The following is a 17,564-nucleotide window of genomic DNA, read 5'->3' on the forward strand; positions in this document are numbered from 1 at the left end:
CATGACACACTGCTGGGCAGAAACACTGATGACCCACTAATCCTGATTAGACGGTAAATCACTACTTGGTCAAAAACATATGTAATAGTGAAGTATTTCAGGAATGACTTCTAAAATTAGAATTTGTTCGCTTTATTATTTCCAAAGTGCGCTATTCACATTCAAACAAATATATTTTTAGTTTTTTATGCACAGGAGGAAGTATCTGGGAAGACATCTTGACCACTGACCTGACACAGTGGAGAACCTGGCCGTTCTGGAGACCAGTCTGGACAGGCTGCCAGCAGGCGGGCTGCCGGAAGAGCCGCAGCCCCAGCATGAGGTTTTCTAGAGCACTAGCTGCAGGCTGTTTTCTGGCCTCTGACACAGGCCAGCTAGTGCCCACTTGCAGCTAGCTCCAACCCCACCTCTTAAATGGGAGTGACGGCACTACAACTAGAGCAATGACCTTGAGTATATTCGAAAGGTTAAATGAGTCACAAACAAATACAGATCTGCTGTGGCACGCTCCACCACGCTGACACCCTGGTGCACAGCAACACCAGCGTTCGCACCTGTTCTAGAGAGCAAGGGACGGTGTCCGACTGAGTCACATTCTTTGCACACACTGGAAGTTTAGAAACAGGTATTTCTCCTCTTGTCATGCTATAGAAGAAATTGATTTGGCTCATTTCAGAGCAAGCAGCATCACTCTTGGTCTGTAATAAACATTTCATGAAAGCAGCTTTTTATTATAGTAGTATAATCCTCCTTGGCTCCTGGAGGGATCAGAGCATCTAGGAAGATGCCCTCATTTTACAAATGAGAAAATCAGTCTGAGAAGTCAACAGACTTGCCCTTGATTATGCAAACAAGCAGCAGAGTCAGGAATTTAATCAGGATTTTTGATTCTAAATCAATCCAGATAAATTCTAAGACAACCCAGTAACAAGAAGGAACATAAGTCAAAGAGATGGAGGAAAGAGTGATGCTTAATAAGCGCAAAGCAAAAATGACCAATGGTTACCAGCTGAAAAAGGAGAGAGAAAACAGCATGGTGGTAGAAGCCAGCTGAAAAAGTGCTGTTGCCTATGGGAGAAACATTTAGGATTGAAAACTAGTATGAAGTTCAGCTAATTCTGACAAAAAACTGAGAAATCTGTTAGTTCAGAACTCTGAAATGTACAACAACTTAGATTTTTAAAGTAATATTTTTACTAAGTAGCTAGACTTACCAGATTTAGAAGATAATTTCTGAGAGTCTATGGGAAATCTGACAGTATAATTATGGGGAAAACTTAGTCCATAACATTCCACTGGAGTTAAGTCCTTGTTTATATAAAGCTTTTTGCCATCAGAAAGAAATTTAAGACAACTTTTTGGCTTCAATAGTTACCTGTACAAAATAAGGATCACTGCAAAATAAGGACGTATTTCTGTATGCCCTATTCCCAAAATCTACTCCTCTCTTCATTGGTAGAAGAAAAATATATATTTTTTAAAGATTTGTTTATTTATGCATACAGAACTGGGGCATAGGGCAGAGGTGCAGGGGTGGTGAGAGGATTCACCCAAAACAGAGTGGGGGGCAGAACAGGCAGATCAACGAAGTACATTGCTGAGGGGAGCCACGGGAGAGACAGGAGCGGTCTGCTGCACCCTGTGGGTCACCTCTGGGGCCCAGGATCAAACTCACACTGAAGTGGCTGTGGCCAACTTACAGCGCTGTGCTTTAATCCCCTGCGCCACCAGGGAGGGCTGGTAGGAAAAAAATAATTTTTTAAAACACAAAAAAGAAACAATCTTTGGTTTCCTTGTCAACTAAGTACTTGCTGAAAGACAGTCCCAAACCAGTTCTCCTCTGTCTGTGTGCATATGGCCTATAACAAGTCTGCTATTTTTTGGAATGAGACTTTTTATTCTTAAAAGGTGGCTGAACCCAGCTACAGACAGCAAATGATTACATGTATGCGCCTTCAGGTGTGAAGAAAGTAGACCAAGACCATGTGTGCAATCACTACGTACCCTGCCTTTAAACATGTACTGCTTAACAAATACGGTTTTTTAACACTTTAGACAAAGCCTTTAGATCTCAGCAAACCAAGTTATACAAAATCTGTGATCTGAGAAGTCGCTGTCAATATTAAGTGAATATCATAGATAATTTTGGCATATCAAAAATATTTACATTGCAGTCAAATACATATGGTTGATGAGTACAAAAATTATTTATAAATGCACATCTATTTACAGTAAGGTCCCTAAGTGACAGTGACCATTAAAAAAAAATATTCACAAGAATACAAAACCCCTTGACCTGTTAACAGTTGGTCAAGCCTGGAATCCTTGTCAAAGACCTTGAATATCAAAGCCCCGGTCTCAATTATATTTTTAAACCCATGGAAGCATCCAGGCACACTTCCCAGAGGGCAACAGTTATGTTTGTTTCTTGAAAGGCCAAATCGAGCAGTGATGTTTCCTCCAGGTTACTCTGGGAGTTGAGACACCAGCGTGCTGAGCAGCAACGACTCTCCCTGGTGACCCCACATACTTGGCACAGCCCTGGAGCCGCACCAGGAGGCAGATCTGCACCGGCCCCCCCTCTGCCAGTGCTGCACACATTTAGTCGGTTTCCCCATTTCTGTCAGCTGTTACCCTTTCTTCATCAGGTCCAAGCAAATGCCTGACCCACCTTTTTCTAGTCAGATCTCACAAAGAGTAAAGCAAATGCTGACTCTGGGGTTTCTTCTGAACTCTGAGGTAGTAAATACAACATTAATTAAGTAGCGTCTTTGCCCAGATTTCTCCAGGAGTCACTTTCATGTGCCCTTGCTACCATCTTGAATGCTCCGAGTCCTACTAAAATCAAAAGTATGGTCATGCAGCCTGTGACAGGGCACTGGGGAGGCAGCACAGTCTGGGTCACTCACTGCTAGGCCCTGACTCGGACGGAGCTGCGGCGACTCCAGGCCTGGCTGCTGGGAGAAGGGAAGACGAGACAGACCGAGCTCTTTGCCCAAGCCCCACAGAGGTCGCTGCAATGTTTCTGAGAATAAAAAACAAAAATTATCAGTGATTAGTGAAAGTTTAAAATTAAATTTCTAAAACTTTTCATTTATCCAAATCCTCAAAGAAATGAAGATGTCCAAAATTCCAGAATCAGGACACTGAAATCAAACAGAATCTTGCTAGCTTAGCAACAAAACAAGTCAATAAAAACTGGACTATGGTTTCTCAATCCCTCCTCCTCAACAAACATAACCAGCCACTTACTGAAAGCTTGCTATATGTCATTGTTCTGCTTATTATTAGTGGTGCTGTTGGTACAAAAATTTAAAAACGAACTCTTTAGCCACATGACTGAGACTTAATAGTATCCCTAGCTAATGAAAGCTGCACAGTACATATACAAAAATTATCAACTGTGTAAGCTATTACATCTTTAATAAAGGATGTTAAAAAACAAACTTTATAAAATAAAACCCCAGCTTCTTGCACACCAATAATTGTAATGACAATAACCTACAGCAGCTACTTTAAATTAGATTATCTATCTGTACCTCCGCTTCCAAACATATGCATTTCTTGTTCTCCTTATTTACTGTATGGTTAAGCACCTTCCCCAAGAATCACGCACTGAAAGTTACAGTAACTTCATAGGACTACATTTTAGAAAAAGCCAAAACTCTGGAAATACATCAGAAATAAAGATAAAACCCATGTGGAAGTTAAGCCAGAGCAAGCTTCTCAGGCTTTAATCTGCACACAAAAACCTAGGGATCCTGTTATTAGACTCTGGTGCACGAGGCCCAGGGTCAGCAGGAGCCAGGATCTGCATTCCTAACAGTTCCCAGGTAATGCTGGTGCTGGCAGACCACGCTTTGAGTAGCAGCAGCTAAAGCGCGAGGTGAAGAACAAGCAAGGCACCAAAGCACTCTCCTTTGCTGATGCCTTCACTGCTGGACCAAATTAAAAATTAAGATACCCCGAGGTTCGAAATGACATGCAATGCATTTTTGGTTGTAAAGTATTAAAGTATTTTTTGTGTATAACTCTTGCAGGACAAAGAAAATGGATCCGAGTACTGGCACATTTCACGCACGAGTACAGAACATAACTTCAGTGATACTGTATTTTCCCTTGACTTGTAACCTCTTTAGGATTCTTTAGATTTTGGTTTCTTAAGCCTAAGAGTACGTCTTAAAAGTCCAACATCAGAACCTTCACTCCTGCAAGAAACATCGCTGGAAGTGCCACTACGCTCCATCTTCCTCTCTAAACCTGCAGTTCTTAGCCCACCCTAGGTCCAAGTGCTCTTCCATTTTGGGCTGACAGGAGAATGACAGCTGATGAAAAGTCAGGATGGACCAGAACTGCTCAGTGTCCTTCGTGGTCTAGCAAGAATTTTGTCTTGCTTTACTGACACGAGTTGCTGTCAAATGCCTGACAAGCACAATGTGACATACCTCTTTTAGGAGCCATCTGGGCACTCCCCCACAGCCACTTTCCCACTCACTTCGCTGATGATAAAAACCAATGACACTGACATGCAGTATTTACCTGATGTAACAGCAGCCAAACAAACCATCTAAAAATCATTTCCTAAAAACATTCCAATGATGCCCAAATTACACTTAGCATTTCAAAACTCCATTATGTAAGTAAAGATGTGTGTGTGTGTGTGGGGGGAATTCCTCAAACATAAAACTTCTTCTGTATGGCCTCTGAGTTTTTAGACATGATCTTACTATTCCCACAAAAGCTGTTTGATCCTATCGGCAGAATTCCTTGTGACGCTTACCTCTAAAATAGTTCTCTGGCTCTAGTTTACACCAGGAGCTAGTTACTCTGTTATACCCAATTTGCTTCCTATCAAATGAGAGTGCCTCCTCTGTGACTGACAGAAAGTCAGTGGGTGAAAGTGAAAACAAAACAGTAGGCCCTTTACCGCTGCTCATCTGTGTGGAAGAGAGTTTCTTCTCATTTATCCTCTCGTGGTTGGTGGGAAAGGCAGTCGTCTCTCTCTCTGCTGAAGACACCAGATTCTCCATGGCAGGGGCATCTTGGGGAGGGTGTGCCAGATATGCCTCTTTAGGCATCTGGACCATAAGGCCAGACAGAGTCTGATCCAGAACATCCTCCTCGGCAATATAGGTATACGGACAGTATTCTCGGGTCCTGGAGTAGATGTTAGCGTTGTCGTAACAGTCAGAGCAGATGACCCGAGTACCAGCGCCACCTAATGACAAGGCAGGAAAGAACCCAAACATCCTTTAAGTTGAGGAATCAATGAAGTTTTCTTCAACAGTTTTCATTTTCATTACCGCTGCATTTATTTAGCATATTATTTACACCAAAGGTCTTGAAATCTGTGATTAACTAATTTAATCTTCACAACATCCCCATGATATAGATACTGTTACTTTCCCACCTTTACAGATGGAGTAACTATGACACAGAGATGCTAGATAACTTGCCCAGAGACACGCTGCCAGAGCAAGGAGTTGAAATCTGAACTCAGGCACTCTGGCTCGAGTCCATGTGCGTGAACTGCATTAAACCATCTAAGTCCCGCCTGGACAAAGTCACACTCAAATCAAGGAAGCCAAGATAAAGCTGGCTGTGCTACAGAATACATGTTTGACTTGAGCAAACTACAGCAGAGAACAGAGAGTTATGATGACTTCACTTCATAAGAGCCTGTGTTACTTTTGTTGAGTCAAGAGGTTAAGCAATACCAATTGCTACATGTACCCCTAGAGAAAGCTGCTTACGATCAAGAATCCTGCCTGACAAATGTGTGCTTGGCAGAAGTAAAGCTTTAGTAATAAACTCCTTAGACTGTTATGTACTTTGAAAATGGAAAGATGAGAGAAAAGAGTGAAAAATAAAGATCAATTTACTTACTCATGACTAAGTAATAGAACTGTGTTATTGCCCACAAATTTCAGCACTTCTAAGGATTTTTATTTTTTGACTTTTTATTTATTTATGCATACAGAACTGGGGTACAGGCCAGAGGTGCAAGGGCAGTGAGAGGACTCACCAGAGACAAAGTGGGGAGCAGAACAGGCAGACTGATAAAGTGCACTGCTGAGCAGAGCAGCAGGCAAGACAGGAGAGGTCTGCTGCGCCATGTGGGTCACCTGGGGATTGAACTCGCACTTAAGCAGCTGCAGCCAGCTTGCAATGCCATGCTTTAACCCACTGTGCCACCAGAGAAGGGAATTTTTAAGGATTCTTTTACAAGTTTAATACTCCCTTCTCCATGGGGAGTCAAACTAAAACCAATTTATCAATTAAATTTACCAGCTGATTAAATAGAGAAGCTTTGTTCACTAGACTTCAATTTCTTGGTAGAATGGACCTTTCATTTATTGCACTTAAAGTGCTATATAGACTTGAGAGTGTATCTGAGAATCCTGAAATAAGTGCTTTATAAAATACTGTTTATTTTAAAATGATGAAATTCAAGCTCAGATTTTAAGTAACTTTTTCCATGGTTACAGAGCTGGAAAGGGGAGCTAGGCATTAAGCCCAATTTTTCTATTCTTTTTTTTTTTTTTTTAAAGATTTATTTATTTGTGCATACAGAGCTAGGATACACACCAGAGGTGCAGGGGCGGTGAAAGGATTCACCAGAGACAGAGTGGGGAGCAGAACAGGCAGATCGACGAAGTACACTGCTGAGGGAGAGGAGCAGCGGGCAGGTCAGGAGAGGTCTGCTGCGCCATGTGGTCACCTCCGTGGCAGGCAGGAATTGAACTCATGCGGAAATGGCTCTAGCTTCTTAGTGCTGTGCTTTAACCTGCTGTGCCACCAGGGAGGGCCCTAATTTTTCTATTCTTTAATTCACCTCCCTGGCTTCTGTCAACTCCCGAGGGAAGGGGAGAGGAGAAGTGTTAAGAAGCTGGGTTCATTTTATCAGAAACATTTTTTTTCTCTCTCTCTTATGTTCTCCAATATATGTTGAGAACCATCATTGCCCTTCAAACTTCAGTATCTACCTGGGAAAATAAACCTTTCCTGGGTATGGTCAAAGGATTTTCTTGCCTGAAAAGAATAAAAGGGCTATCTCCTTCCTGTATCACTAGTACATTGAAGTGTTATGCACCCCTGTCCCTTGTGTGAGGATGTGTTTCTCTCTTCTGTCAGATGTCCTCCTCTGCTAAGACATTATTTAGTTTTCATGCTATTCTGCTTGAGGTCAAATGATTTCACTGAGCATTTTTTTAAAATTAATGGAGAAAACTATACCTGAAAAGCAAACCCCATGGGGTAGGCTGCAACTGTAAGCACAAATGACAAGAGTCCTTACCATCAGGGCCTTTGTGTAAGTATCCGTTGGCAGGAGGCATAAGTTGCTGATGGCTGCCTGCCTCAGAGTTGCTGTAGCCTTCCTGGGGCTCAGACAGAGTTCCTTGGGAAGACAAGTAGCTGGGAATGTCTGCAGGCAGATTAAGTTCCTCTGTAAGAGAGACACACCTGTAACTCTCAAATTAAATTGAGCAAATCAAGCCAATACTAAGAAGACTGTTTTGTGAATGTGTTATATTTTGATATTGTTGGCCAGGAAAATGTTAGGGACCTCGGAACTAAATATCTGTATTTCCCCTCAAAATATTTCTCACTAGAATTCTCATCAAAGCTTCACTTTAAATCATTACCAAATGAAAGTCTAAAATATTCCCAGATCCACTTCTACAATCTTTGCGACTGTGTGACTGACCTCTTTCCTCACAAGATTTTGAGGGAGGAGGGCATGAAAGACTGATCTGTCCTAAGAGGTCTGATCTTCCCTTCAGGAAAATTAACAAGGAAATAAATATGCATTAAAGAAAGGGCACCCATTATGAGTTTGTAGCGCTCGCGTTTTGGAGCAGTGTCTACAAATTCTTAGGAAATTAGTCACCAATGAGGCTGGCTCCGTTACACCAAGGGAGTTAAGTGTGTTACAGAAAAACTTTTCCTTCTGCCACACATTAAGGTCGTATTCAAAGCCTCTTTGTCTGACAGGAAACGCTAGAGGACATTCTCAACTCAAATATCATGCACAGGTGTCAACTGGGTACCACCTACCTGTGTTTGTGATGCTGTAGTCTTCATTTTTCCTTCTCATGTGGTAAATAACAATGACCCAGATCAAAGAGGTGCCCACAACACAGCAGACCACAACAATGATGACAATGCCAACCGTGGTCCAGCCGTCATCTTCATGCCCAATGCTACTCTGGGAAGAGTCACAATTCTGGGATGAAATGACATTCAGGTAAATGTGACCGCGTTCTGTCCCAAGGGTGTTAGACATAATGCAGGTGTATTTTCCAGCATCTTCCAGCCCAGCATCCACAATGATGAGAAGCTGGTTGGCTGCAGCAAAGAAGTGCCGTTCTGTCACGAGGAGTGGCCCGTCATCTTTGGTCCAGTTGAGGCGGGGCGCAGGACTCCCTCCAGCTATGCACTGTAACACTGCAGTTTCTCCCCGGGTCACTGTCTTGTCCTCCAGTGGTCTGACAAATGAAGGTGTTTCTAACAAAAAGATGTTAGAATTTTATTCCTTAAATGCCAGTGAAGTAGACTAATGATGTTATGGTGAAATGAGCTCTTTCATAAATTCATGAGAGCCTTACAAGTTATTGTTTAAAAAAGAGCACAAATTTCAAAAAATTCCATCTTGGAGCAAATGATCCTAATAAATTCAGAGATTTATACACAAAGATGTTTATTATAAAATTAGTTGCAGTTTTAAACATTAAAAGAAGAAAAATCTTAAAAGCCTTTTTTAAATCCAGCAGAATAATGAAATGATAGCATGGCTACATGATATTTTATGAAGATTTTATGATAGGGTAACTCTTGTGATAAGAGCATTAAGTGGAAAAAAGGAGGTACAAATAGCTACATAAAAATGAGTTTAAAGAAAAAAAAGGTCCAAAAGAAATAGGCCAAAATGTATGAATAACTTTCTCTCCTTTTTTCTCCTAATCGTCTGTATATTTAAAATCTGAACAATAAATTTATTTTTTTAATTTATGAGTAAATATAAACCAACACGCTTTAAAAGAAAACAAAACCTTAACATTTAGAGGAATAAAGAACTAGAAAGTAGAATTTGGCTTGGATGTGAATTACATGATAAAACAACATTTTCAAAAGCAAAAAAACTAGTCAAGTCAGGGAAAAGAGATTTGACCAGTATAGAATTAAGGACACAATGGAAGGAAAACAGAAAATCTACCCAGAAGATTTTTAATGTTTTAAAAAATAAAGGGAGAAAACAGTTAAATTGTCTTTGAGTTTTCTGTGAAGCAGTTTACACATCAGTATAAAAGCATAGCAAGCTAAGTTGAACAGCAGAAAAAAGTGTATTGAAATAAAAACCTTAAAGAGGGAAATTGAACACGATATAGTGATGTAAAGATTTCAATGTTCAATTCACATGATAAACTCCTCTAATTCTGCCCTCAGATTTCTCCACATCACAGTTATCTGGTCCACTTGTGTGCAAGGCTGACACCCTGTGTCAATTGGCAAAATAAGGTGTCCAAGATACAAGGATCATAACTGAAATCGTAAATTAGACTGTTATGGCCATAAGACCAAGAGTAAATTCCTAATAAAATGGTTTGGACGTAAGCAGGGGACATACCCAAGACCGTGAGAGAGGCGTTCGCCGAGAGGCCGCCTGCCGTGTTTTGGGCCATGCAGCTGTATACCCCCATGTCTTCTATTTTCACATTTGCGATGAAGAAGACATCGTCCTCGGGCATGACATGCATGCGCCGTTCTCGAGCAGCAGGAAAGTCAGTGCCGCCATCTTTCTGCCAGGAGATCTGTGGCGCAGGGTGCCCTTCTGCAGCACATTCTAGTCTGGCCATGGCACCAGTGCGAATAGTTAGATCCATTGGAGTTTTCAGAAAAGATGGCATTTCTGTTCCAAGAAAGATCCACAAAATACAAGTGAGGGGAAGTTATTCTGTGTGTGTATATACACACATATATAAACAGGAGAATATGCTCAGCAAAATACCAACTACTATAAAACTCCATTTCTATGAGAAGATAAATTCCCTGGTCTGATAGTGAATTCAATTTTTGAGGCCATCTCTTCTCCAAAAACCTTGGTGTTCAGACTACAGCGATGATTACCTCTTCTAGGACGCAACACACCTATCTGATCTCCCTGGTGGGAGCAGAAAGCAGAAGGCTATAAACCTTTCTGAACTTCTAAAATCTGGTATTTAGTGACTCCTTCACTTAAGAAATTCAACTTCCCAAACTCACATCTATAAAGTTCTCAGTGCAACTGCATGATTAAAAAAGGTGCCTTCTGAAGTGTCACAACACTAAAGACATAACTACATTTTTTTTTGGTTGCACAATTCTAAAATGTTGTAGTTAATTCAATCTGATAAGCAATAGATAAACTAAACTGATGTGAAGGGTTTTTTTGTTTGTTTGTTTTACAGCCACAATCGAAGAGCAGTAATTTTAAAAAATGATTATGTCACTACAATTAGACAATAATAATTATCATTATATCCAGAGATGTCCTAATTGTCAATTTAGGTATTAGAAGGTCCTGTGACAGTATCAGAAATACACATTTCATAGTTTTCAGAACACTCTTGGTTCTGAAAAGAAAATGGTTAAGTTTCCAAAGATTTTATCAAAGCACAAATAACAGTGAAAACAGCTAATCACCTGGGCTTCACCTTTAACCCCTAAACAAAAAGCAACTAGGGACACTAAGTAGGCAAACTGGCAATGCAGTCTATATACATTTTCACAAAAAGGCAAAACAGAAATCCCTCAAACATCTGGTTTAACCTCATTTTCTTTGTCAAGTGATTAAAAAAACTAAGTATGAAAAACTATCTACAAAACTAGGCAGGAGCATAATTCCTTACCATTCACAGTCAGTTTGGCTTTGTAAGAATAATTAGAACCAAAGTGATTAGTTACGATGCACTGATATTTTCCTTCATCTGTGAAATTCACATTAAAAAGATGTAAGACACTAGTATATTCCAGAGCTTCTCCAGCTTGCTGCTGATAGCGAACAAAGTTCTCAATCTCAGCATCATATAAGATTTCACTGTCCTTGCGCCACACGGCAGACATGGGGGAATCACTGCTGCTCACTGCAGTGCATGTCAGGGTCACATTCATGCCTCGCAGAGCAATTGTGGTTTCAGGGTGCCTTCTTATCTGTGGCTTCAGAAAATCATCTGAGGGAGAGAAATAGAGCAGAAGCCAAGTCAGACCTACCTGTGCTTCTACAGATTCAACTGATAAGTAAATGTGATTATAAGTAAATGCAAAAATCATGGCGACTTGTCTATGACTGCCCCCTTCCCGCTTCATAAAACTCAAGTCCCTTCCCTTAAGCCTTAAGAAAAATGCATCAAAAATACAAACTACAAAAAATGGTACTTTGAGACATTGCTAGCGAAAACAAACCAGTACTTGCTGTGTTTTGGGAAAATGCCTGTAGCACTTCCAAGATCTACTTTTACAAAATTCTACTTTTGAATGAATTCATAAAAACAAAAACAAACACACACACACACACACAACACTTTTTGACTCAGGAATCTTGCTTTTGCATATTTACTCTAAGGTTGAATAAACCTCCTAAAACGGAAAGGCCTACATTAAAATGCTATTATACCACCATTCAAAATGATAGCATAAGAACATACAGGAGGATAAAAACTGCCTGTATTTATTAAGTGAAAGAATATAAAATTCAATTTATTATTACATAACATAAAAGTGAAAAAGCAGCGGGGTATTATTTTTAAACTCCCATAAGATAGTAACTGTAATATACGAAGTTTTAAAATAGAAGTACGAACCACAGACAAAATCTTTCAGATCCACATTTAGGATGCTCTGTCTTGCCAGCCACTCAGGGTGTGCACAGCTTACATTCACAGAATGCTGAAAGTCGTTATCAACCAGCCACTGAAGCAACCACTTCAAATGGCAGTCACAAAGCAAACTACTTGTGTTCAGAATCCTGCAGGAACAAAATAAATAGCTTGTATTTAACCATGAGAAAAATTCAGACCGTCACCCTCAAGTCCTCAAATATTAGTGTCATGGAGAGTACTGAAAGGAGGTGGATCTATATTAGATTAAAGGACACTGAAGAGCCATTAAAATGCAACGTAATTTGTAATCTTTAGTTGGAAAAAAATGTTATTATAAAGGACAATGAGGAAACCTGAGTATAATTAGATACTATTACTTTATCAACACTAATCTCACTGGGTATGATAATAGTGGTATGGTGATGCAGGAAATGGCCTTGTTCTTTGGAAATATATATTAGGGTGATGACTCATGATGCCTGCACTTCACTTTCAAATGGAAAAACAATAGCGTATGTCTATGGGCAGGAGTGGCTGCAGAGAGGGAGAAATGGTGAAGGAAACAGAGCAAGTTATATGGTGAATCTGGATAAAGTGGAGAGAGTGTGTATGAGAGAGAATCTGGATAAAGAGGAGTGTGTCTGTGTTTTCAATAAACCTTTTTTTTTTTAAAGATTTATTTATTATGCTTACAAGTATGGGGGGGGGAAGAGTTTTCAATGAATCTTTAAGTTTAGAGGGTTAAAATTTTTCCAGAGAAGTATGGGGAAGAGCTTACTATACATGTTAGAGGAGACATCTCTGTCATATAAAGGATTTTCAAATCATTTCACTGAAATTGAAAACACTTCAGTCTGGGACCTCCCTGGTGGCCTAAGTGTTGAGTTGAGTTCGAGCCCCGCCAGGGAACTCACCCAATGGCCACAGCAGTGCTCTCTCCTGTTTCCCCACGGCTTCCTTCAGGAGTGTATCTGCCTGTTCTGCTCCCCACTGTCACCAGTGAATCCTCACCCTCCCCACCCCAGCGCCTCTGGCCTACACCCCAGTTCTTGTCTGCATAAATAAATAAATCTTAAAAAAAAAATAGAGGTGATGGTGGCAACTATGGTGGTGGCCCAGAATACAGAGGAAGTCACAGTGATGGGGGGCCAAGTTACGGAAATCAAAGTGGTGGACAGGGTGGGAGGGCATCATGGTTATAATAAAGTAATGGATTTGGGGAATCACAGTAGATAGACAAACAGCATCAAATTATAGATCCATGAAGGGGAGGCAATTTTGATGGAAGCAGCTCAGGCAGTCCCTAATGTGGCTATGGATCTGGTGACAGAAGTGATGACTATGGCAGCAGGTTTTAAAAAGTCAGCAGAAAAAGAACTATAGTTCGTAGTAGCAGAAAGAGTGAGGAGTTGTGAGGAAAGGTGCCAGTTCAGACAGTTGTCCCAAATCCATTAGCAGAACTATAAAAACCTGCCACAGAAGTAACAATGATCAATAGTCAGAAAAGTTACTGCAGCTTAAACAGGAAACCATTGTTGTTCAGGACCGTCACGGCCAGTTTGCAAAAAGTGCAGCTATTGATTGCCGCAGTGTTATGTCAATAGCTACACCTCCCAAGGGCTCCTATCTATGTAGCTCTGGCTTTCTTTTCATTACAGCAGGCATACTGCCCTGTAAGCTGTGGTAGTGGGCCCAGGAATAAAAGACTATGGAATTTTCAAAACTAAATAAATTTACTAAAATAAACACAAAGTACAAAGTCAGAACGTGTCATGAAGAAAACCAAAGCTAAGCCGAAGACAGAGCAGTTACCAGTTCAGAGAAAGTGGCCAGGGAAAGAGATGGGTCTTTGGGCAAAGACCTCGAAGTGAGAGAGCAAATCACTTGAAGACCACAAGTAACAGTATCCTGGGCAAAGGAAACTGCATGCGCAGGCCTGGGGGAGAGGTGCTGAGGGTACCACGGAAAAGCAAGGACACGGGGCTAGCCAGCGCACAATAAGCAAGGGGATACGGACGTGAGGTCACAGAGGTGCGTGGGGAGAAGAGATCAAGCAGCTGCTTCATAAACTAAGGAAAGAATCTGAGTTAAACTAAGTCTAGAAGAAATAACTCAAAATATCTTAATAGACCAAAAGAAGAAATAAAAGCCTCTCCAAAAAATCTGACAGATTTTTATCTGGAAGATTCCCATATTTTAATTTTTGTTATTAATATTAACTCAACTTTTACTAAGAGCTAAGCTCTGTTGAATATCTCAAATTCCTTCCAACTTTTCAAATGTTTGGGGGGTAAAAAAGCCCTTACTTCAGGCCCTCCCTGGTGGCACAACGGGTTAAAGCACAGCACTTCAAAGCCAGCAGAAGCTGCTTTGGCATGTGTGTCACCAGGGAGCTGACACACATGGCGCAGCAGCCCTCTCCTGTCTCCCCGCTGCTCCCCTCAGCAGTGTATGCTGTCCATCTGCCTGTTCTGCTGGCTCCTACCACTTTCCCTCTTGCTTGTATCTCCTAGCCACGCCGTGTTGTGTTATTGTCCAAGCACATCAGGCAACCTCTAGGCCTTTCACTTGCTCTCCTTTTCACCAGCAATGTTCTTCATCCAGTGGTCAATAGTTAGCCATTTCATCTGATTAAGGTCCTCACTTAAATGCTGGTATCTTCACAAAAGCCTTCTTTATCCAAATTAGTGACCTCTGTCACCTCTGACCTAGTTTTTTTCCTTTTCAGAACATTAAGTACCTGATGAGCTATTCTGTGTCCTCTAGAGTATTATCTTTCTTATAAGCATTTAGTGCAAGAGACTCTTAGGATAGAGACTTCTGTATTGTTTACTACCGCTTTTAGCATCTGTAACAGTAACTCACATAGCAGAGAATAAATATTTCTTGAATAAACAAATTATTGTAATCACATTCTAAAAAGAGAAACTGAGTCTTAGGTTAAAATATCTGTCAATTGTTATAAAGAATGGGAAAAGAATTTAAACTCAGTCATTTGAACATTTCCAGGACATCTCAAGCTATACAAAGTGAAGGATCAATTGTTCAAATAACTGATCTTAGAGCAACATTTGTATAAACTAAACAGAACTGTCACAATAATGTTAACTTGTTCTAATCTACAAGATTCTAAACACTAACTTTAAACATCTGTCCTTCTCTCATGAATCAGTTCTGGTCCACAGACCTTTCTTTGAAGAGTTTTCGGGCAAGATAAATTGGTATAGCCCACTGATTCTTACCTTTTGCTGAATATGTGAATCACCTGAATTTAAAATTAACCACCCATCCCCCTGGGAAATCTCTAAACCTGTAAGAGCAATTAAGATGTTATAAAATTATGTAAGGGGTCCTCCCTGGTGGTACAATGGGTTAAAGCACAATACTAAGAAGCCGTCCACAGCGACAGCAGCATGAGTTCAATCCCCAGCCAGGGAGTGACCCACATGGGATGGCAGACCTCTCCTGTCCCGCCTGCTGCTCCCCTCAGCAGTGTATTTCAAGTATATCTCTCTGTTCTGCTCCCCACTCTGTCTCTGGTGAATCCTCTCACCCCCTGCACCTCTGGCCTACACCCCAGTTCTTATATGCATAAATAAATAAATCTTTTTTTAAAATTATATGAATTTTGGCCCTCCCTGGTGGCGCAGCGGGTCACAGCACTGAGAAGCCAAAGCCACTTTCGCATGAGTTCGATTCCCCCCTGCCCTGGAGGTGACCACATGGCGTGGCATGTGGTTCGCCGATCTGCCTGTTCTACTCCCCACTCTGTCTCTGGTGAAGCCTCTCACCGCCCCTGAGCCTCTGGCCTGTACCCCAGTTCTGTATGTACAATAAATAAATTTTAAAAAAAAAGTATATGAATTTTCTATTACTATTTAACAGTTTTTGAACATTTCAGTACTTTGAACAGATCAGAAATGTTATCTCTAAACATTATATAGAAAGTGGCAGAGGTTTTTTTTTTTTTTTAATTACATAATACCTCAATTTTAACACCCCCCACCCCAAAAAAAAGGTAAGGGTTGGGAACACATGCTTTTGACAGTACAACAAGGGAAGAAAAGAGCATGTGGGGAAGAGCAGGAGCTCTTTCCCCATAAGCATGTGAAGCACAAGCAAAAAGGTGCCAATACCCTCTCACTGCTGGGCTATTTTTAATTATATCCAATCACTAAGATAACTGAGTACTGACACTGTTTTCTTGCCTGAATTGTATACTTCTAGAAACTTTTTAGGTCATATTCATCATACTTTAAGCACAAGTACAGATAATGATCTAACTGGTGATAAAAAGACTTTAGTTACTTACAACTCTTTCAAGCGTGTCTGAGAAAAAGCATTTTCCTGGATAGACATTATGGCATTGTTGTTCAAATCTCTGAAATGAAGCAAAATAAAACATTCTCAGTCACCATTTCTATAATTAAATTATATAAATACTTTACATGGTCATGAAAACCTTGCTAGTAGCAAAGATTATTTATATACTGAGCAAAATGGATGCAAAATACTTACAGATGCTCAAGGGATTCAAGGCCAATGAATGCTTTCTTTGTAATTGACTTAATCTGATTTCCTTGTAAGATTCTGAAATACAAACAGATCTTTTCTAATAAGACTCCACAAAACAAAATTAGCTCATTAAACATTTACCTGTAAAAGGTAGGAAAAGGCTTAACATGCATTTTTAAGAATGCTTCAAAGCTTTACTTAACCAATGCAACACACAGCATGAAGGTAGAATCCAGAGGTACCTACCAACAACCATCCCCTGACACACAGGTTTTCACACATGAATTAGATCATATACCCAGTTTCTCCAACCTTGGCAAAAGAGCACCACAGGTAAAAGAACTTCTGACAAACAGAAGCTTTGGAAAAATTTGCATGGGAGAAGATCTAAAATCTTACTTGAAGGTATAGCTAAATACCCATAAATCTCACAATTAAGTGGACTACTGGTTTAATTCATTTCTCAGTGCATTTCTTTACTTGACTAGAAATTCTAGTTCTGGAGATAATTTTCTTTTAAGTATCCCACCATATAAAACAAAATGGAAAAAAAAAAAAACATATAAACAGCCAAACTTCTTCCTTTAGCAGATACTCGAAGGCTCAGATTTTCTAGCCATATCAAATAGATACAATTATGCCACACAACTGGTCCTTCAAAATATACCTTTGTAGATATACACAGTTATTATAAATACATACAATTTAGTGAGACTTGTGAGTCCAGCAAAGGCTTCACTAGCATCTTCTATGGCCCATGAAATTTCATTGTTTCTTAAATTTCTACAAAAATTTTCAGGGAAAAGCAATTTGTTAGTCAACAGCACCATGACACCTCAGACAGCATCCTGGTGTGGCAATGCCACAGTACAAATGATAACTCTGATCCTTATTTTAACAGATATTTATGATGGAGATTTAACGCTTCTTTTAAAGATACATCTGTAATAAGCATGTAAGAAGTGATTTCTTGTAAACTAGGAATTAAGCTGGCCTTGATTAATTAAGCAACTTGCGGCCCTCCCTGGTGGCGCAGTGGGTTAAAGCACAGCACTAGGAAGCTTAAGCCACTTCTGCATTGAGTTCGATTCCCACCTGCCCCGGAGGAGATCCACATGGCGCAGCAGACCTCTCCTGACCCGCCCACTGCTCCCCTCAGCAGTGTACTTCCTCCATCTGCCTGTTCTGCTC

General features: G+C 40.4%; 1 protein-coding gene across 1 annotated transcript in view; it reads right to left on the reverse strand.

The window, feature by feature from the left end:
* Positions 1–1,715: 1,715 nt before the first annotated feature.
* The window catches only part of LRIG2 (leucine-rich repeats and immunoglobulin-like domains 2), a 39,629-nt gene continuing 23,780 nt past the window's right edge, over positions 1,716–17,564 (reverse strand). The window contains exons 9-18 of the mRNA XM_004689637.2: positions 17,076–17,156; positions 16,377–16,448; positions 16,171–16,239; positions 11,841–12,004; positions 10,890–11,210; positions 9,629–9,910; positions 8,059–8,508; positions 7,298–7,447; positions 4,928–5,218; positions 1,716–3,025 (exon numbers count right to left, since the gene is read on the reverse strand). Coding sequence (XP_004689694.1) covers positions 2,799–3,025; positions 4,928–5,218; positions 7,298–7,447; positions 8,059–8,508; positions 9,629–9,910; positions 10,890–11,210; positions 11,841–12,004; positions 16,171–16,239; positions 16,377–16,448; positions 17,076–17,156 — 2,107 coding nt within the window. The 3' untranslated portion in view covers positions 1,716–2,798. The remainder of the gene's footprint in view (positions 3,026–4,927; positions 5,219–7,297; positions 7,448–8,058; positions 8,509–9,628; positions 9,911–10,889; positions 11,211–11,840; positions 12,005–16,170; positions 16,240–16,376; positions 16,449–17,075; positions 17,157–17,564) is intronic.

Source organism: Condylura cristata, unplaced genomic scaffold, assembly GCF_000260355.1.
Source record: "Condylura cristata isolate star-nosed mole 26May11 unplaced genomic scaffold, ConCri1.0 scaffold00026, whole genome shotgun sequence".
Lineage (NCBI taxonomy): Eukaryota > Metazoa > Chordata > Mammalia > Eulipotyphla > Talpidae > Condylura > Condylura cristata.